The sequence below is a fragment of the Bubalus kerabau genome, chromosome 11, assembly GCF_029407905.1.
Source record: "Bubalus kerabau isolate K-KA32 ecotype Philippines breed swamp buffalo chromosome 11, PCC_UOA_SB_1v2, whole genome shotgun sequence".
In the NCBI taxonomy this organism is placed as follows: domain Eukaryota; kingdom Metazoa; phylum Chordata; class Mammalia; order Artiodactyla; family Bovidae; genus Bubalus; species Bubalus kerabau.
In genome coordinates this window covers 62,577,282-62,599,846 of record NC_073634.1, presented here as the reverse complement: position 1 = coordinate 62,599,846, position 22,565 = coordinate 62,577,282, and the positions used below count along the sequence as shown (strand labels likewise).

Genomic DNA, 22,565 nt, shown 5'->3' with positions numbered 1-22,565 from the left:
CTTCAATACTCTTGTCAGTTTGTGAAAAAGTAACTTGGTTTTATAAATTCAGACAGATATAGGCAATGAAATCATGACATCATATGGAAACAAAAAAAGAGTGAAAGTGTTCGTAGTTACTCAGTAGTGTCTGACTCTTTGCGACCCCATGTGTGACCCCATGGACTGTAGCCCACCAGGCTCCTCTGTCCCTGGAATTCTCCAGGCAAGTATACTGGAGTGGGTTGCCATTTCCTTCTCCAAGGTATCTTCCCAACCCAGGTGTCGAACCTGGGATCTCCAGCACTGCAGGCGTATTCTTTACCATCTGAGCCACCAGAGAAGCCCTCATCTGGAAAAACTCATATGGAAATAAATGGTCATCTAGGTGTGAAATTTCATATATTAGAATTTGAAACATTCAGAGCAGCATTATTTACAGTAGACAAAAAGTGAAGCAACCCAAAGTGTTCATTAATGGATAAATGTATAAACATTTGGAATATGCAAAAAAAAAAATGGAGTATTATTCAGGCTTTAAAAGAAAGGAAATTCTGACACATGGATAAACCTTGAGGACATTATGCTGGGTGAAGGAAGCTGGCCACAGAAGGACAAATACTGCAATTCCACTTGTATGAGGTACTTAGAGTAGTCAAATTCATAGAGATAGAAAGTAGGTTGGTAGTTACCAGGGGCTGGGGTGGTAGGAAATGAGGAGTTAGTGTTTAATGGGTAGAGTTAGAGTTCAGCAAAATGAGAAGTACTGTGGATGTAAGTGATGATTGTACAATGTGAGTGTACTTAGTATTACTTAACTGTGCACTTAGGATCATTAAGGTGGTAGATTTTATGTGTATTTTACAATAATTAAAAAATGTTAATGTTGGGACTTCCTTGGCAGTCCAGTGCTTAAGACTGCGCTTCCACTGCAGGGGGCACAGGCTCCATCCCTGACAGGGTAAGTTGGATCCCACATGCTGTGGGATGTAGCCAAAAAAAAATTAATGTTACCATCAGGTGAAAGATCAATATTTTTCAGTGCTTGTAGACAGTTCCTGGACTCTAGGGCTCTTGATGGATATTACTGTAGACCCCCACCCCCAGCGCACACTACTTTACTGCATTCTCTACCCAGTACCTCTCTCTAGCCTGGGATCCTCAGAGTTACCTTACTCGGACCCCTCACCACACTTCACTCTTAACTCTCAACACGCCTCCAGCTACCAGGCTCAACACATATTTTCACCTCTCTGCCTTGGCTTGTGCCTGTCACCAATGGAAATACCCTCTTCCCTCTGCTTGTATTAGCCAATCCTTCCATTCCGTCAAGTCCCTTCTCTTCCCCACAGTGGAATGGTCCCAGACCACAGGGACTTCTCCCCATCAAATGGTGTCAATAGTTTCATTTAGCATTAGTCACACATTCTACATTATTTTATCACTTATTCTCCCAGTCACCCAACAAACATCTATTAAGCATATGACATATACATGGCAATGTGCGAGGCCCCTGAATCAGATGCTGTTTTCTGCTTTTTATCTCCTCTCATAGCCCCTTACACATCTCACAAATGTTTACTGCAATGGTTTGGATGATACTGTACTGGTCTGTAATGTTATATTTCACTGATGGAAAGCACATTTTTAAACTATTGAAATCAAGAATAGTATAACCTCAGGAATTGTCTAAGTAACAGGGTATTTTGTTGGTGGATGGTATCCACCATCCTTGTCTTGGTATCAATTTAAAAAATCAGTTGTCAGGGGACTTTCCTGGTAGTCCAGTGGCTAATATATATATATATATATTATATTATATATATATATAATATATATATTTTATTTAAATTAGAAAAAAAAGCAGTTGTCAGGACAAGAAAGATTTCAGGACTGAATTCAAAAGGAACTATGTCGAGGAGACCCAAGTCCTACTTACTGAAAGTTTCCATGATGTTAGCAGTAATGTTATTTGATTCTAAATGCCTATGATCAAAGCACCAAGAACCTGGGCTGTTTCCAAAATCCGCCTTGAATATGACCTAAAAGACATCTGCACAAACACAAATAACTTTATTCACACAGTACAACAGTGTTTGAGTAGACAGAGTTTTAAGGACACTTAATACAATCAATTTCTTGAACTCACATTTGAGTTGCCCTGGGTATTTTACTTATAGAATTTTGCACATAGTCCACCTTTTCTGCATAAAGATAAAATATTATCCATATTTGCTTAATTCCCCATTATTTTGCTGTTTCAACATGATTTTGCACCCCCAGTCATTTCCTTGTTAGTCTAAGGTTACATTTCTTTTGCTCTCAGCCTTTTTTAAGCTTTACTTTCTCTCTTTATGTAACCGAGTATAGCTTCGAGCCATAGGATTGTCCTTTCCAAGGTCCACAACGATTACCTCCCTAGAAAATGTTACTCCTTTTAAGGGTCTTTTATGGTTATCAACAACTGAAGAACTTCCAGTGAGAGGTATGAGTGGTTTTTGCAAATAGTCATCCTGTAAGAGAATATAACAACTAATATCAATGATAAATTTATGAATACAGCAGGCCCTGCTTTTAAAAAATATGGGTTATATTTACATTGTTAGTAAGAAACAGAAAAAGGATTTCTAAATGATACAGAAAAGCAGTAATAATCCATAAAGATATAATTTTCATATTTCTATGGTTATAAAAGCACACACTACTATATTCAAATAGCATCTGGCAACATGTGTTATTTTCTCTACAAAGGAGGTAAACCCAAGAGCCACCTGGATCACCATTCTGTCTCCAAGAGGTCATGGGTCTCATGTTAGGAGGACATGTGAGTTGTTGTTATTAGGCAGCCCCAAACACGAGTTCAAGAAGGCTCCGGCAATGTTTACAAGCTATTGTAGAAGGAACCCAGAAGTAGAGCAGGTCTTTGGCATCTGGTCCTGAGCCTGGCCAGGGAGGAGGAGTGACTTCAACAATTCATCTTATTTTCTCATTCGTAACATAAGAGGGTTGGCTCCCTAAATGATCTCCTCCAGCTCTAACACCTTAGGATTCTGAATAAAGCAAAATGAAAGGGAATTATTAAGAAAACCACAAATGTAAGGATGAAGATGGAGCAAGTGTCCAGGCATGTGTAATTGGTTTAACAAAATGAACCAATAAGCTAAGAAGGGTGGTTTAAATGATTGTCAACACTGCACTCCTTCCAGATACAAACCTAAGTTACAAACAAGACCATCCTTCAATATACCTAGCCAAGGAATTTACCTCTTCTTTAAACACTAAATGCCTCTTAAGAGTAGAAAAGCATATCACCTCTTGACCATTTTCTGTAGCATTCTCAGGCTTTTGCTTCTCTTTTATTTTGTTCTCTTCTTCACCCTCCACGTCCTCTCTATTTCCTAAGGGTGTGGTCATCGCATCTTTACTCCGTCTCTGGACAAGAATGCCATGCCTTGCAGGTGCAAGAGTCCTAGAAAATCAATCAGCAAGGTTTTTAAAATTCATGCATCTTAGCCCTCATGGTCACACACAAAAATGGCATTCCACCACATCCTAAGGTGCAGACTTACTTTTCTTGGTTGTCTAAATTGTTCATCTCTGTATTAGCAGCTAGACAATCTTCACCTTCATTTTCTGTACAAGGACCTTTTTCTGTCTCTTCATCTGTCCTGCTTTGGGAACTATAATCACAAAGGAGAAAGTGTGGAAAAGAAAGAAAGGTCTTGATGTTAAGACTTGGAAAGGAACTTCACTTTTAATCAGGAAATTAGCATTTCTAAAACCCTGAAATAGAAAAAACAGATAGCTACAGCATTATTATTTGCTCTATTTTAAATTGCTTTATATTATTACTAGATACATTTGCTACTGACTTAAAATCTGATCCCAATTTATCAGCATGGATTTATACCATTTATATAAAAAAACCACCAATAAAAGGAAGATGCAACTGAGGCAAATTAGAAGGATGATGAAGAAAGTGAATGCTGTGGTTTCAAAGTTCATATGGTTAACTAGACGACTCATCTACTCTCACAATCACAGATTGTCCAAATATGTTTTCCAGCTCAGTGTGAATGTAGTTCTCTTGTTCTTTAAGTTTTCTAGAAACAGAAGAATAAAAGGATGTTTTTATTGTTGTTCTTTTGATCAGCTTCATAAAAGATGCTCGGCTTGTTCTGGTGGTGTGGACTCACCCTGGTTAATTTCTCTCCATAAATGTGGTGGGGGCTGAGGTGGCTAGAGGGGAGTCTGAGCTGGGACTCAGCTCATCTCCCCTCATCCCCAAAACTATCAGAATCCAGAGGACGGAGGAATGGGCGTAGCTGGAGCCGAGCTCAGCTCCCTATTCTTCTCTCTTCAGTGACATCATAGAATCATAGAACTGTTGAGTTAGAGGGATCATAGCACCAGCCCAACCCTGCCCATCACCTGAAATCAGAAGAACCACAAAAACTCTCCCCTGGGCTGCAGTCTGTCTGTCCTCTCTGGCTATCTATTTTACATAGGTAATGTAGATGTTTCAATGCTACTCTCTTGATTCATCCCACTTTCTGCTTCCCCTGCTGTGTCCACAAGCCTGTTCTCTCTTTATTCCTGCCCTGCAAATAGGTTCACCAGTAACATTTTTCTAGATTTCATGTATTTGCATTAATATATGATACTTGTTTTTCTCTTTTTGACTTACTTCATTCTGTATAACAGGCTCTAGTTTCATCCACTTCACTAGAATGGATTCAAATTCATTCCTTTTTATGGCTAATATTCCATTGTATATATGTACCACAGCTTCTTTATCCATTCATCTGTCAATGGACATCTAGGTTGCTTCCATGTTTGGCTATTGTAAACAGTGCTTCTATCAACATTGGGGTACATGGGTCTTTTAGAATCATCCTTACTTCTTTTTTCCTCTACTCTTTGCTTTAATTTTCTTTATTCTAGACATGTGATTAATTAGCTGTGTGTCCTAGAGCATGTACCTCTCTTTGCCTCAGAATGTTCATTGTTAAAACTAGAATAAGAGTAACTTACTAGTTACTTACTGGCTTTATTATATGGATTTAGTGAGTTAATCTGAGTAAAGCTTTAAATGGTAACTTCTAAGTATTCTATAAGTATTTCACTATATTTAAAATTTTCTATGAATAGTCTCTGAATGATACGTTAGCGTTACATAATTAAGTATTACATTCAGGTACTTCCCTGGTGGCACAGTGGGTAGGAATCTGCTTGCCAGTGCAGGGGACGTGGGTTTGATCTCTGGTCTGGGAAGATTCCACATGCCCCTGAGCAACTAAGCCCATGCGCCACAACCACTGAGCCTGCACTCTAGAGCCCGTGAGCTGCAACTGCTGAGCTTGTGTGTTGCAACCACTGATCACGCGTGCCTAGAATCTTTTGTCTAACAGTTATTGAGAACTCTACTAAGTGTCAAATTCATATTACAGCTGCCTCCTTCACATCTCACATTCCTATTTAATGGGCATCACAAATTTAATATATATACAGAGTAATCCTTATGTTTCAACCTCTCACAACCAAGCCAATGTGACTATCCTTTCTAATTTTTCTGATTTGGTAAATAGTGTCTATACCTCTCCTTGTATATTTCAGAAATATGAAGGTTTCCTTGACATTCTTTTTTATTCACATATGCAACCCTCAACACATTACAAAATTCTGTCAGTTCTGCTTCCCCCAAATACCTTAAATTTATGCATCTCTTTTCAAGTCCACTGCTGTCACCATTATACAAACCATTTCCAACACTTCTTCACACTGTATCTACTTGTTACTCTATTCATCACACATTTGTGCTACCCCTTAAATTTCATACTGCTAATGAGGTGATATTTTATTCATTACTACAAATACCTCGTATCTCTCCTTTAAAAATAACTTGATTGAATTATAATCTAATTTAGAATAAAATAGAATCCCTTTGGGATTCCCAGGTGGTTCAGTGGTAAAGAATCTGCCTACCAAGCAGGAGATGTGGGTTCAGTCCTTGGGTGGGAAAGACCTCCTGGGGAAGGAAAGGGCAACTGACTCCAGTATTCTTGCCTGGAGAACCCCATGGACAGAGGAGCCTGGCAGGCTATTGTCAATGGGGTCGTGAAAGAGTTGAACAAGACTTAGCAACTAAACAATGACTCTTTTATCTACTGTTGCTCTATATGATTTTCCTTTCCTTTCAAAAACCATTCCAAATCATTTTATTTTTTTCTGGCATTCATTGTACTTCAGCTATACAGACTGTCTTTTGGTTCTTCAAACACCAATTATTTTCCTGGTGCAGAGAGAGACAAGCTATTTCCTCTATATGCAATTTGTCCCAATGATTTCCCACTAAATCTTCACCTGATTAACTCAACATTTACTTCACAGCTTAAATATCGCTTCTACTGAGAACTCTTTCCTGATTACCTAGTATAAATTAGGACCCCCTATATCACTATGGGGGACCTAGTATAAATTACCTAGTATAAATTAGGACCCCCTATATCACTATGCTCATTTGGTAAAGAATCCACCTGCAATGCAGGAGACCCTGGTTCAATTCCTGAGTCAGGAAGATCCCCTGGAGAAGGGAAAAGCTACCCACTCCAGTATTCTGGCCTGGAGAATTCCAGGGGCTATACAGTCCATGGGGCTCCAAAGAGTTGGACACAACTGAGCAACTTTCATTTTCTATATCACTATTGAAGTTTTTTTTTTCCTTGCACCATTTCTCAAGATTCGTAATTTTATAATGTTTTTCCATATGTTGTTTGATGACAATCTCCCTTAATATATGGGAAATAATATATGCAGTGAGAAATAATAGATAATATAGATGGAAGAAAAAATAATATGAAGAAAGTTTAATGTAGAGAGAGATAAAGTTGAACAGGCAAGTGTAATTTGCTTTGATGAAGTCAAGAAGTCAACCAATGGGAAAGAAAATAATGAATTAAAAGTGGTCATGAAGAAACGTTGTTCTGAAATACAGGGAAATTATTCTCAATATGAAAAGAAAACTATGCTATTTAAAAAAAAATCAGTCCAGAAAACTGACATTTAAGTTCTAGGAAAAGAGAGAAATGCATACATATTCAGGGAAAATGACAAATTATCTGCAAGGGTGTAAAGCTCTGGCTTTCCACTGTAACATATGGGCCAGAAGACAAAGAAATTATGTTTATAAAATTAAATGAAAAATAAATGTGACTCAATTATAAATTATCCAGCTGATATGAGTTTCAACTATGAAGGCAATTAACAGACATCCTCAAACATCAGAAGATGCAAGGAAATAACATTTAGTGACTATTCTTGGAAAATTTTCCCAGTGGTCAAATGCAGCTAATTGAATATGGAATCAGAATGCAGAAACTTGAAAAGAGTAAATTGTGGTAAAGGGAATGATGATGAGCATTTAATTAATTTTCATATAAAATTAAGGCTAAGGACTTGTTGGAACTGAGAATACAACAAAACATAGTTGTAGTATACCTTGAGAATAATAAAGATAAAAGTAAATAATATAAATAAAAGAGTAATAAAAATAATATCTGGCAGAGGGGAGGTAGAAGGAAGTATAAGAGCACCAATTATCTCATCTTTTATGGTTACACAGTCAATAAATGCTTAGCATCTAGAAACGGTGTTATAAAGATTCTGTCTTCAGGAGTATTACATTCTAGTGAAGGAAAATGTAAATAAATAATTTAATTTAGTTGTAAATGCTTAAGGGAGTCAAATAAGGTTACTTAGAGACTTCCCTGGTGGCTCAGATGGTAAGCATCTGCCTGCAATGCAGGAGACCTGGGTTCAATCCCTGGGTCGAGACGATCTCCTGGAGAAGGAAATGGCAACCCACTCCAGTATTCTTGCCTGGAAAATTCCATGGATGGAGGAGCCTGGTGGGCTGCAGTTCATGGGGTTGCAAAGAGCTGGACACGATTGAGTGACTTCACTTTCACTTTCATTTAGATAGAGAGCAACAAACATGGGAAGGAAGAGAAAAATTAGCTAGTTTCGAAAAAGGACTCTTTGGGAAAATAATTTAATTTTCTAAGTATCTAACATACTGTTGCTGACACTACCATCTTGATGTTTTAAAATTAAGTTTATGTTTCAGTTCAGTTTAGTCACTCAGTCATCCAACTCTTTGTGAATCCATGGACTACAGCATGCCAGGCTTCCCTGTCCATCACCAACTCCTGGAGCTTGCTCAAACTCATGTCCACTGAGGCAGTGATGCCATCCAACCAGTTCATCCTCTGTCATCCCTGTCTCCTCCTGACTTCAATCTTTCCCAGCATCAGTGTCTTTTCCAATAACAATGAATCAATTCTTCACATCAGGTGGCCAAAGTATTGGAGCTTCAGCTTCAGCATCAGTCCTTCCAATGAATATTCAAGACTGATTTCTTTTAGGATTGACTGGTTTGATCTTGCTGTTCAAGGGACTCTCAAGAGTCTTCTCCAACACCATAGTTCTCTTTGGTTATACACATGTAAATGATTTTTTATATTTCCTTTTTCTCATAGTTCATTATTAATGCAGAGAAATGTATATAATTTTTGCCTATTGATTTTTTGTCTTGCAATTTTACTAAATTTCTTTAATAAATTTTTGGTGGAGTCTTTAGGGTTTTTATTTATAAGATCATGTCATCTGTAAATAGAGATAATTTCACTTCTTCCTTTCCAATTTGGATGCCTTTTGCTTTGTTTTCTTTTCTAATTGTTCTAGCTAGGACTTTCAGAACTGTGTTTAATAAAAGTGATAAAGTGGGCACACTTGTCTTGTTCTTGATCTTAAAGGAAAATCTTTCAGAAGTTCACTGTTGAGGACATTAAATGTGGGCTTGTCCTATATGACTTTTATTATGTTGAGGTATATTCCCTTTATGCTTAAATTATTGAGAATCTTTTTCATGACAGGACGTTGAATTTTATCAAGTACTTTTTCTGTGTTTATTGGGATGGTCATATGATTTTTATTTTTCAATTTTTTAATGTGATATATCTCATTGACTCATTTGCATATGTCGACCCCATTCTTGCATCCAAAGAATATATCTCACTTTATCATGGTGTACAATCCTCTTACTCTACTGTTGAATTCAGTTTGCAAATATTTTTTAAGATTTTTTGTGTATCTATGTTAAAAGACGCTTACTCCTTGGAAGGAAAGTTATGACCAACCTAGATAGTGTATTCAAAAGCAGAGACGTTACTTTGCCAACTAAGGTCCGTCTAGTCAAGGCTATGGTTTTTCCTGTGGTCATGTATGGATGTGAGAGTTGGACTGTGGAGAAAGCTGAGCGCGGAAGAATTGATGGTTTTGAACTGTGGTGTTGGAGAAGACTCTTGAGAGTCCCTTGGACTGCAAGGAGATCCAACCAGTCCATTCTGAAGGAGATCAGCCCTGGGTGTTCTTTGGAAGGAATGATGCTGAAGTTGAAACTCCAGTACTTTGGCCACCTCATGCAAAGTGTTGACTCATTGGAAAAGACTGATGCTGGGAGGGATTGGGGGCGGGAGGAGAAGGGGACGACAGAGGATGAGATGGCTGGATGGCATCACCGACTCGATGGATGTGAGTGTGAGTGAACTCCGGGAGTTGGTGATAGACAGGGAGGCCTGGCGTGCTGCAATTCATGGGGTCGCAAAGAGTCAGACACGACTGAGCGACTGAACTGAACTGAACTGATGTTCACTAGGGGTATTGGCCTGTAACTTTTCTTTTCTTGTTGTGTACTTGTCTGTCTTTGGTATCAAGGTAACACTGGTCTCATGAAATGAGTTTGGAAGCATTTCTTTCCAGAGAGAAATCAGAAGATGGGCATTTTTGCCCACTCCCTCTGAACTGAACCCAGAGGTCATAGCTGCAGAAAATGCTGTGTGCCTGTTTCAAAACTACTTGTTATTTAATATGGCTCTATGGATTTGTGGGGGCTTCCCTTGTGGCTCAGCTGGTAAATAATCTTCCTGCAATGTGGGAGTCCTGGGTTCGATCCCTGGGTTGGGAAGATAACCTGGAGAAGGGAAAGGTTACCCACTCCAGTATTCTGGCCTGGAGAATTCCATGGGCTATGTAGTCCATGGGGTCGCAAAGAGTCACACATGACTGAGTGACTTTCACATGGACTTGTGAATTCTAAACCTACAGACTTTGTTAACAGACCTAGGTGATTTGAAGGTCCATCAGTTGTGTGGACCTTGAAGTGTTAAAAGTTGAAGTGCTAAATGTGCAGACAAGCTCCTTTCAAGGAGAAGCTGGAGACTTGGTTTTATTGTTGAAGCCACGCAGAGGGAAAATTTGAGGGTAATGTCCGCTGGCTCTTTGGGTCTTCCAGGAGGATCCCAGTCAGCAGGCTTATTAGAAACTAGACCCTGGGGCAGAAGCTGGGAATGTATTTAGTCAACTCCTTCCAGGGAGAAACTGGGAAATGAGTGTTTATTTTTCCTGTTCCCTCTGCACTGAGCCTAACATAGAACCATAGGGAGTGCTCAAGTACCAGTTTTAAAACAGAGTTTGTTGCTATACTACTGTGAGACTAATGAATGCAAACCCTGTTAACTATCAGAACGAGATGATTCAGGGAATGTCCCTTGTGTAGCAATCACAAAAGTTGGTGTGCTAGATGTATGAATAAGCTCCTTCTGGGGAGATGCTGCTGACTTGCCTTTATTGTTGGAGTGAGCTGGAGAGAGAAGGCTGGGGAAGTACCCACTGATCCTTTCAGGGTCTGTTGAGGATTCTAGTCCATACCTAGACACAGGCTGGTATGTGGATATTGGATGTGGATATTTTCTCAGTCACCCAAATATGTAGGAATCACTCAACTACTTTTTGGATTTCTCTCAGAGGGAATTGATCTGTATGTTAATGTATATCTGTGGGAAAGTTCAGTTCAGTTCAGTTCAGTCGCTCAGTCATGTCCGACTCTTTGCGACCCAATGAATCGCAGCATGCCAGACCTCCCTGTCCATCACCAACCCCCAGTTCACTCAGACTCACGTCCATCGAGTCAGTGATGCCAGCCAGCCATCTCATCCTCTGTCGTCCCCTTCTCCTCCTGCCCCCAATCCCTCCCAGCATCAGAGTCTTTTCCAATGAGTCAACTCTTCACATGAGGTGGCCAAGGTACTGGAGTTTCAGCTTTAGCATCATTTCTTCCAAAGAAATCCCAGGGCTGATCTCCTTCAGAATGGACTGGTTGGATCTCCTTGCAGTCCAAGGGACTCTCAAGAGTCTTCTCCAACACCACAGTTCAAAAGCATCAATTCTTCGGCACTCAGCTTTCTTCGTAGTCCAACTCTCACATCCATACATGACCACTGGAAAAACCATAGCCTTGACTAGATGGACCCCTGTTGGCAAAGTAATGTCTCTGCTTTTGAATATGTTATCTAGGTTGGTCATAACTTTCCTTACAAGAAGTAAGCGTCTTTTCATTTCATGGCTGCAATCACCATCTGCAATGATTTTGGAGCCCAAAAAATAAAATCTGACACTGTTTCCACTGTTTCCCCATCTATTTCCCATGAAGTGATGGGACTAGATGCCATGATCTTCATTTTCTGAATGTTGAGCTTTAAGCCAACTTTTTCACTCTCCACTTTCACTTTCATCAAGAGGCTTTTTAGTTCTTCTTTACTTTCTGCCATAAGGGTGGTGTCATCTGCATATCTGAGGTTATTGATATTTCTCCCGGCAATCTTGATTCCAGCTTGTGTTTCTTCCAGTTCAGCGTTTCTCATGATGTACTCTGCATATAAGTTAAATAAGCAGGGTGACAATATACAGCCTTGACGTACTCCTTTTCCTATTTGGAACCAGTCTGTTGTTCCATGTCCAGTTCTAACTGTTGCTTCCTGACCTGCATACAGGTTTCTCAAGAGGCAGGTCAGGTGGTCTAGTATTCTCATCTCTTTCAGAATTTTCCACAGTTTATTGTGATCCACACAGTCAAAGGCGAGAAAGTTAGAAACCTCTTATGTAACCATCTCAGTGACATACTTAGGGCATGTGGCTACTTGTATGAAAGTGGAGACATTGCTGCCAGCATCTGTGGAACTTGATATTACTTGTTATGACACCTACATGAACTGTCTGCTAAGTTTCTACATTATTATGTTATTTTAAAATGTATTTATATGTTAGGTTTGTTTGCAAATATATATTTTATAACTGATATATATTTGTCGTGAATTGTAACACATTATATTCACTCTTTGCAGTTTTCCTTTTTAAATATTATTTATTCAATCTTGCCATTGTGTCTAAGACATTTCCTGTTGCATTAATTTTATTTTGTTGTTAGTATTACTTTTAAAGTGGCATTCTCTGTAGTGTTGATTTTTCTTTCAATTCTTTAACTTTGTCAATTTGGTTTCTTTTTTTTTTCTATTTAAAGAAATCCTTTGCTTTGACTTGTACTCTTTTTTAAAAAAATATTTGTTTGTAATAAGAATTCATGTTCTATGATATCTCTTAGAGAATGAAGAATAGTTCTTTTAATTCTTAGGTTTCCAAGGGTAAACGTTGTACATTCTTTTTTTAAGGTGGCTACAATTATTTTCTTTTTATAATTAAAAAATAAATTTGCAAATGGCATTATTTCATTCTTTTTAATAGATGATTAATATTCCATTATATATATATACACACACATATGTATGTGACACCTTCTTCATCCATTCATCTGCTCATGGATATTTAGGCTGCTTCCATGTCTTGGGTATTGTGAAGAAGTGTTGAAATGAACAATGGCGTGTATATATACATTGAGGCAACACTGACTCAATGGACATGGGTTCGAGCAAACTCAGCAAGATAATGAAGGACAGGAGGGCTTGGCGTGCTGCAGTTCATGGGTTCACGAAGAGTCAGAGACAACTGAGCGGCTGAACAAAGCAACAATAAACACTGTATATGCTTTTAATTTGCCTTTACTTATACTTTGTTCCCTATGTTTTCTTTTTTATTTTATGAGTTTTATTAAAATTATAAAAGCATGTAGTATAAAAAGCCAAATAATGCTATCACATAAGGAAAAAAGCTATCTGAATCACCACCACAAATTCTTCATACTAGAGGCAATCTCCTTTAATAATTGTAAACTGCTCTTTCTATTATATTCTTCCATAGTTTTGTACAAATTTCATCTATCTGATACTTTTAAACAATTTGTTTATTTTCAATGCTTTAGATTATATATGACACACTGCATATATTGCATATGTTGTAAGCCCATATATACTCCTTTCACTTTACATAATATATTCCTTTAACTATAACCATATCCCTTTCTTTTCTTGAGGCTATCTTACTCTGCAGATTGTTAAGCTATTGCTGCATCCGGGATAAGAATGAAATACTTCAGGAAGCTTTTTTTTCTGCTTATCTGAATACTTCTATGGATCTGTTGACATTGGACAGTTCAGTCCTATGCAGCAGATTAAAGTCAGTAGTATTAGGGTGAAGATATTGAACTCCCTCCATGCTGTGATTTAAACAGCTTTATTCCTAAAAAAAAAAAAAATTACATATATTTATATAGAAAGTATATTATATAAATATTATAGGCTTGTATATAATATTTAATATTATAAGTAAATATATATACATGTATATGTGTATCTCCTTCCATACTCACCACCAAAAATTTTTTTTCCAATTACCACAGTATATTTACAACACAATTTTGTTAAATCATTATATGGTATTTAATATTATTATGATTATATAAGCTTTAAAGTGTACTAGAGGATGTTGCCTTTCTTGTACAGTTCTTTTTCTGCCACTTGGAGCTAAAAATCCTGGACCTTTAATTTAAGAAATATTGTCTTGATTCCTATGTGTTTATTATTAATTCAACCTATAATTTTCCAAAATAGCAAATAAAAAAATAATACCAAGCACACCCGATTAGTCCTCCATTTGTTGTTGTTTAATCGCTAGGTCATGTCTGACTCTTTGTGACCCCATGGACTGTAGCACACCAGGCTTCCTTGTCATTCACCATCTCCCAGAGCTTGCTCAAACTCATGTCCATCGAGGCAGTGATGCCATCCAACCATTTTGTCCTCTGTCATCACCTTCTCCTCCTGACTTCAATCTTCCCCAGCATCAGGGTCTTTTCTTACGAGTCAGCTCTTCCCATCAGGTGGCCAAAGTATGGGAGCTTCAGCTTCAGCATAAGTCCTTCCAATGAATATTCATGACTGACTTATTTTAGTATTGACTGGTTTGATCTCCTTGCAGTCCAGGGGATTCTGAAGAGTCTTCTCCAACACCACAGTTCAAAAGCACCAATTCTTCAGTGCTCAGCTTTCATTATGGTCCAACTCTCACATCCATACAGGACTACTGGAGAAACTATAGCTTTGATTGTACAGACTTTGTTGGCTTTACGATACGCTATTTGGCTTTTCATAGCTTTTCTTCCAAGAGGCAAGTGTCTTTGAATATCATGGCTGCCGTCACCATCTGCAGTGATTTTGAAGCCCAAGAAAATAAAGTCTGTGACTATTTCCATTGTTTCCCCATCTATTCGCATGAAATGATGGGACTGGATGCCATGATCTTTTTTTTTTGATAGTTGAGTTTTAAGCCAGCTTTTCACTTGCCTCTTTCACCTTCATTAAGAGGATCTTTAGTTCCTCTTCACTTTCTGCTATAAGGGTGGTGTCATTTGCATATCTTTATTGATATTAGCTATTATTGAAATTTCTCCTGGCAATCTTGATTCCAGCTTGTGCTTCATCCAGCCCAGCATTTTGTATAATGTACTCTGCATATAAGTTAAATAAGCAGGGTGACAATATACAGCCTAGATGTACTCTTTTCCTAACTTTGAATCAGTCCGTTGTTCCATGTCCATGTCATTGTTGCTGCTTGACCAGCATACATATTTTTCAGGAGGCAGGTAAGGTGGTCTGGTATTACCATCTCTTGAAGATTTTCTGCAGTTTGTTGTGATCCACACAGTCAAAGGCTTTAGTGTATTCAGTGAAGCAGAAGTAGATGTTTTTTTTCTGGAATTCTCTTGCTTTTTCTATGATCCAGTGGATGTTGGCAATTTGATATCTGTTTCCTCTGCTTTTTTAAAATCCTGCTTGAATATCTGGAAGTTCTTGGTCACATAATGTTGAAGCCTAGCTTGAAAGATTTTGAGTAGGATCTTGCTAGCATGTGAAATGAGTATAATAGTGCGGTAGTTTGAACATTCTTTGGCATGGCTCTTCTTCATGATTGGAATGAAAACTGACCTTTTCCAGTCCTGCGGCCACTACTGAGTTTTCCAAATTTGCTTTGGAATGCAGCACTTTAACAGCATCATCTTTTAGGATTTGAAATAGCTCAGCTGGGATTCTATCACCTCCACTAGCTTTGTTCATAGTGCTGCCTCCTAAGGCCCACTTGACTTCACACTTCAAGATGCCTGTCTCTAGGTGAGTCATCACACCATCGTGGTTATCTGGGTCATTAAGATCTCTTTTGTGTAGTTTTTCTGTTTATTCCTGCCACCTCTTCTTAATATCTTCTGCTTCTCTTAGGTCCATACCATTTCTGTCCTTTACTCTGTCCATCTTTGCATGAAATGTTCCCTTGGTATCTCTAATTTTCTTTTTTTTTTATTTTATTTTTTAACTTTACAATATTGTATTGGTTTTGCTATATATCAACATGAATCCGCCACAGGTATACACGTGTTCCCCATCTTGAACCCTCCTCCCTCCTCCCTCCCTGTACCATTCCTCTGGGTCATCCCAGTGCACCAGCCTCAAGCACCCAGTATCGTGCATCGAACCTGGACTGGTGACTCGTTTCATATATGATATCATACATGTTTCAATGTCATTCTCCCAAATCATCCCACCCTCTCCCTCTCCCACAGAGTCCAAAAGACTGTTCTATACATCAGTGTCTCTTTTGCTGTCTCATATACAGGGTTATTGTTACCATCTTTCTAAATTCCATATATATGCATTAGTATACTGTATTGGTGTTTTTCTTTCTGGCTTACTTCACTCTGTATAATAGGCTCCAGTTTCATCCACCTCATTAGAACTGATTCAAATGTATTCTTTTTAATGGCTGAGTAATACTTCATTGTGTATATGTACCACAGCTTTCTTATCCATTCATCTGCTGATGGACATCTAGGTTGCTTCCATGTCCTGGCTATTAGAAACAGTGCTGCAATGAACATTGGGGTACACGTGTCTGTTTCAATTCTGGTTTCCTTCTAATTTTCTTGAAGAGAGCCCTCGTCTTTCCCATTCCATTGTTGTCCTCTATTTCTTTGCATTGTTCACTTAGGAAGGTTTTCTTATCTCTCCTTGGTATTCTCGGAACTTTGCATTCAGATGTGCATATTGTTCCTTTTTTCCTTTGCCTTCAATTAGGTGAGAGGAAGAAAGACATACCAGACAGTAATGGGTAATGCAGCCATGAAATTAAAAGATGCTTACTCCTTGGAAGGAAAGTTATGACCAACATAGATAGCATATTCAAAAGCAGAGACATTACTTTGCCAACAAAGCTTCATCTAGTCAAGGCTATGTTTTTTCCTGTGGTCATGTATGGATGTGAGAGTTGGACTGTGAAGAAGGCTGAGTGCCGAAGAATTGATGCTTTTGAACTGTGGTGTTGGAGAAGACTCTTGAGAGTCCCTTGGACTGCAAGGAGATCCAACCAGTCCATTCTGAAGGAGATCAGCCCTGGGATTTCTTTGGAGGGAATGATGCTGAAGCTGAAACTCCAGTACTTTGGCCACCTCATGTGAAGAGTTGACTCATTGGAAAAGACTCTGATGCTGGGAGGGATTGGGGGCAGGAGGAGAAGGGGACGACAGAGGATGAGATGGCTGGATGGCATCACTGACTCGATGGACGTGAGTCTGAGTGAACTCTGGGAGTTGGTGATGGACAGGGAGGCCTGGCGTGCTGCGATTCATGGGGTCGCAAAGAGTCGGACACGACTGAGTGACTGAACTGAACTGAACTGAATTCTTTGAAATCAAAGTTGTAAAACAGAAAACTAACACATTATTCATTTTATATTAAATATAGCTCACTTTATGCCTATCTAAGGATAGGCATAGTATCCTTATAAATTTTATGCATCCCTAGCTTCCCTTTTTATTAATTTTTTCATGTTTCTAGTCTACAGAGTTTATCTGCAAGTTTTTCAAACTGTCATATATCTCCAAACATTTTTTCCAATGTAGTTATTGAAAAAAATCCACATATATGTGAACCTACACAGTCTAATCCAATGTTGTTCAAGTGTCAATGTATGTTAAACTGTGGGGCCTTCAGTTCCTATGCAGGAAAGAATTCACTGTGATTGTTTGAAAAGCCTATATCCAGGTGAGGTAAAATGAGGTGCTTTGCTTCAAGTAAAAAAGATGATTTTGTCTCCTTGTGTCTTATTTTTAAAAGTCTTGTTTTATGTGGTGAGTCTGAGAATGTTGTACCTATTAAAACTTTTATTTTTATCAGGTCATTAGGTAAAACAAAGCCTCAAGCAGCAAAGATTCTATTTTCATGCAAATTTTCCTCTAATAAAAGGTGAGCAAGAAGAAACTAAAGACAATATCTGTAAGGAGTCACCTCCAAATTTAATACCATTTAAACAATTCTCATCATAGTTAACAAAAGAGTCTGAAATGCAATACTTGGGTGATATCTCAAAAATGACAGAATGATCTGTTCTTTTCCAAGGCAAACCATTCAATATCACAGTAATCCAAGTCTATGCCCCAACCATTAATGCTGAAGTAGCTGAAGTTGAACGGTTCTATGAAGACCTACAAGACCTTTTAGAACTAACACTCAAAAAAAGATCTCTTTTTCATCATAGGGGACTGGAATGCAAAAGTAGGAAGTTCAGCGATACCTGGAGTAACAGGCAAATTTGACCTTGGAGTACACAATGAAGCAGGTCAAAGGCTAACAGAGTTCTGCCAAGAGAACACACTGGTCATAGCAAACACTCTCTTCCAACAACACAGGAGACGACTCTACACATGGCATCACCAGATGGTCAATACCGAAATCATACTGATTATATTCTTTGCATCAAAAGATAGAGAAGCTCTATATAGTCAAGAGCTTAGTGAAAAACAAGACCGGGAGCTGACTGTGGCACAGACCATGAAGTCTTTATTGCCAAATTCAGACTTAAATTGAAGAAAGTGGGGAAAACTGCTAGACCATTCAGGTATGACGTAAATCAAATCCCTTACGATTATACAGGGGAAGTGACAAATAGATTCAAGGGATTAGATCTGATGAACAGAGTGCCTGAAGAAGTATGGATGGAGGTTCGTGACATTGTACAGGAGGCAGGGATCAAGACCATCCCCAAGGAAAAGAAATACAAAAAGGAAAAATGGTTGTCTGAGGAGGCCTTACAAATAGCTGTAAATAAAAGAGAAGCTAAAGGCAAAGGAGAAAAGGAAAGGTATACACATTTGAATGCAGAGTTCTGAAGAATAGGAAGGAGAGATAAGAAAGCCTTCCTTAGTGATCAATGCAAAGAAATAGAGGAAAGCAACAGAATGGGAAAGTCTAGAGATCTCTTCAAGAAAATTAGAGATACCAAGGGAACATTTCATGCAAAGATGCACACAATAAAAGACAGAAATGGTATGAACCTAACAGAAGCAGAAAATATCAAGAAGAGGTGGCAAGTATACACAAAAGAACTATACCAAAAAAAAAAAAAAAGATCTTCATGACCCATATAATCATGATGGTGTGATCACCAATCTAAAGCCAGACATCCTGGAATACAAAGTCAAGTGAGCCTTAGGAAGTGTCACTAAAAACAAAGCTAGTGGAGGTGATGGAATTCCAGTTGAACTATTTCAAATGCTGAAAGATGATGCTGTGAAAGTGGTGCACTCAATATGTCAGCAAATTTAGAAAACCCAGCAGTGGCCACAGGACTGGAAAAGGTCAGTTTGCATTCCAATCCCAAAGAAAGGTAGTGTCAAAGAATGCTCACACTACTACACAATTGCACTCATCTTAGATGCTAGTAAAGTAATGCTAAAAATTCTCCTAGCCAAGCTTCAACAGCACATGAACCATGAACTTCCAGGTGTCCAAGCTGGTTTTAGAAAAGGCAGAGGAACCAGAGATCAAATTGTTAACATCTGTTGGATCATCAAAAAAGCAAGAGAGTTCCAGAAAAACATCTATTTCTGCTTTATTGACTATGCCAAAGCCTTTGACTGTGTGGATCACAACAAACTGTGGAAAATTCTAAGAGATGGGACTATCAGACCACCTGATCTGCCTCTTGAGAAATCTGTATGTAGGTCAGAAAGCAGCAGTTAGAAATGGACATGGAACAACAGACTGGTTCCAAACTGGGAAAGGAATACTTCAAGGCTGCATAATGTCAGCCTGCTTATTTAACTTATATGCAGAGTACATCATAAGAAACGCTGGGCTGGATGAAACACAAGCTGGAATCAAGATTGCTGGGGGAAATATCAATAATTTCAGATATGCAGATGACACCACTCTTATGGCAGAAAGAGAAGAAGAACTAAAGAGCCTCTTGATGAACGTGAAAGAGAAGAGTGAAAACATTGGCTTAAAACTCAACATTCAGAAAACGAAGATCATGGTATCTGGTCCCATCATTTCATGGCAAATAGATGGGGAAACAGTTGAAACAGTGACAGACTTAATTTTTGGGGGCTCCAAGGTCACTGCAGATTGTGATTGCAACCATGAAATTAAAAGACGCTTGCTCCTTGGAAGAAAAGTTATGACCAACCTAGACAGCATATTAAAAAGCAGAGATGTTATTTTGCCAACAAAGGTCCGTCTAGTCAAAGCTATGGTTTTTCCAGTAGTCATGTGTGGATGTGAGATTTGGACTATAAAGTAAGCTGAGCACTGAAGAATTGATACTTGAAGTGTGGTGTTGGAGAAGACTCTTGAGAGTCCCTTGGACTGCAAGGAGATCCAACCAGTCCATCCTAAAGGAAATCAGTCCTGAATATTCATTGGATGAACTGATGCTGAAGCTGTAACTCCAATACTCTGGCCACCTGATGCGAAGAGCTGACTCATTTGAAAAGACCCTGATGGTGGACAAGATTGAAGTCAGGAGGAAAAGGGGATGACAGACGATGAGATGTTTGGATGCCATCATTGAGTCAATGGACATGAGTTTGAGTAAACTCTGGGAGTTGGTGATGGACAGGGAAGCCTGGTGTGCAGCAGTCCATGCGGTTGCAAAGAGTCGGACACAACTGAGCAACTGAACTGAACTGAATTGATATGAAATAATTCTCTTCAGCTCTGAAATCTTTTACATTTGATCTTCAATTTTCTGAAATATGTGTGATTGCTCTTTCAGTCACTCTCTCTTTTTGGCTCTTGACACAAAGAAAGACTATTAAAATTGCAAAAAATGTTGATTGTTAATTAGTATATTGGCAATTAGTTTACTAATTTATATCTCATTTCTTACCTTCACTGGGTTTAAGTTCTGTGTGTCTTCAAATTAATATCCTTTCTAAGTAAAAAAAAGTGCATTGTTTCCTATTCCCTTATAATATCATCTCACATAATTATGTTAGTATAGTGGAATAATTTTCATTATAATTGAAAAGAAATTTTAATCCTGCCACAGAAGGAGAACTCAAAGTTTAATTGTGAAGTTTGCTGAATAAACTATTGCCAAAGACTGATTTATGTGTTCTATCAGTAGAAATTGATATTTTCTTATGGTCTTATTTGTCAGAGCAGTAGAACATCTTAATGGTTAGCTAATAAGAGGTTATAAGAAAGAGGCTACAGTAACTTATTTATTATAAGTAAAGAGGCTACAATAACTTATATATGTTTGAAATGTAAAAATTATAGAATATAGAAAGTAAAATTATACTCCTAAAAGAAATACCTTTTCCAGACCTGTCACCAAAGCAGCCCAATAGCAGTAGCAGTAGCAACAATGCCATTTGCTTACCAGGAGGTCTGGTGATTTCTCCAGACCCTGGCAAGTGGTCTCTGACATACTTCTTTTTATAGAGAGTAGCTGACTCTATGTCCTTCCACAGGAGAATAACACAGTGGACTTGGGACTATCTTCATGATGCCAGAAGCAAGTATAATTATAAGATTAGAGCAAGCAATGTTGAAATGTATAGGACCAGCTTGTGGGCAGCCTTAAAGATGTTTTGACCATTTTAGCAACATATGATTATTGGAAATGTGAGCAATTTAAATCTCTGAAAGGCCCTGATGATTCTCACAATAAGATTTTAAATGAAGTATACAGAATGGTAATTTATATTGCTGGGGCATTCTCCACTTAGACTCTCATTAGATATTCCTTCCAAATATGTCAGTGTTCCACTGCAAAGTTTCCTGTTTAAGGTTTTGTTTTTCTTTCTAATCACATTTCCACTCATAGTTTGTTTCTTTGGATACATTTCAATATATCTTATAGACAGGCTGCCTGGGCAACTGTCTTTCTGACTATTCCTTTCATTATGCTCTAGTACACAAATTATATCTTATATTTTATTAAATATTAAATAATTACTAATTTATATATTTTATCAAGTAAATATAAGTTAATTAAATAAAAATTTATTAAATCTCTAAAAATTAAATATTTTATTAAATATTAAATAAGAAATACTATTAAATACTATTTAAATTGAGGCACAGCCATGCAATATGTACCTAAAACTTACACTTGACAAACATGAATTGCAACCCATGACAATGCATGAGATAAAGGACAAAATGCCCCTCAACTTCATCATTTCCATGCAGATTCCAAAACAATTCTATATGCATTATAGGATCTGACTTTGAAACACTCTGGCAAAGGGATAAGAAATGATAGTTTACTTATCCCCTTATATAGCTAAGTAAAACAAAAATCAAAGAGTTAAACACTAAATCTCAGAACTTTGTATAATTCAAGAATGATTTAATTCAGGTACATTGGTGTGAAAAGTCTGCTTCCACTACACAATGCAAAATGCTAAGTGATTTTCCAACAAATACTTTAAGTCAGTGAGAGACATGGGATTAAAAAAAAAAATCTGTCATTCTTAATCCTGAAGAAATTGCCATCATGGCTCCCTTAACACAAACCTGGTACCCAATTACTGAGAACTTGAGCTAATCTGTTTATCTCTGCATCTACTAGTTTATCACATGAGTGGAATCAACTACATAGATGAGACTATTTCATCCAGCTCTAAAACAAACTGCATCTCTTGAGGTAGTTTGAGATCAAAATATACGAATTCAGGAAACAATTAACTTTAAACAGGATAAATCTGAAGAAATCCATGTCAATATACATAATTAAACTTCTAAAAGCTAAAGACATACACACAAAAGTCTAACACATTCAGAAAAACAGGACATTTTACCTATATGGTGAAAAGTTCAAATTATAATGAATTTCTCATTAGAAACCACAGAAGCCAGGAGGAAATAACACAATAGGTATTAAGTGATGAAAGAAAATAATTGCTAACCCAGAATTATATACATAGCAAAAGTATTCTTTAAGAATTAAGGAGATAT

General features: G+C 37.8%; 1 protein-coding gene and 1 long non-coding RNA gene across 2 annotated transcripts in view; one reads left to right on the top strand and one right to left on the bottom strand.

Moving 5' to 3' along the window:
* Positions 1 to 18,342, top strand: part of LOC129622463 (uncharacterized) — a 28,848-nt gene extending 10,506 nt beyond the window's left edge. The window contains exons 2-3 of the long non-coding RNA XR_008699992.1: positions 17,490 to 17,558; positions 17,851 to 18,342. This is a non-coding gene — a long non-coding RNA (uncharacterized LOC129622463). The remainder of the gene's footprint in view (positions 1 to 17,489; positions 17,559 to 17,850) is intronic.
* C11H2orf74 (chromosome 11 C2orf74 homolog) lies at positions 2,319 to 3,984 on the bottom strand. Its single transcript, XM_055539124.1, has 4 exons — positions 3,890 to 3,984; positions 3,549 to 3,659; positions 3,292 to 3,448; positions 2,319 to 2,492 (listed from the first exon to the last, which is right to left on the bottom strand). The coding sequence occupies exons 1-4, from the start codon at positions 3,982 to 3,984 to the stop codon at positions 2,319 to 2,321; spliced, it is 537 nt and encodes a 178-aa protein (XP_055395099.1).
* Positions 18,343 to 22,565: the final 4,223 nt, after the last annotated feature.

Bases quoted from the DNA above. Each gene is read 5' to 3' on its own strand.
- C11H2orf74 (XM_055539124.1), bottom strand. From the start codon at position 3,984: ATGAACTTTGAAACCACAGCATTCACTTTCTTCATCATCCTTCTAATT. The intron at 3,660-3,889 runs GTATAAATCCAT...TTGTGATTATAG, and splicing joins GTGGTTTTTTTATATAAATG to TTCCCAAAGCAGGACAGATG. The intron at 2,493-3,291 runs GTGATATGCTTT...ATTCTCTTACAG, and splicing joins CTACAGAAAATGGTCAAGAG to GATGACTATTTGCAAAAACC.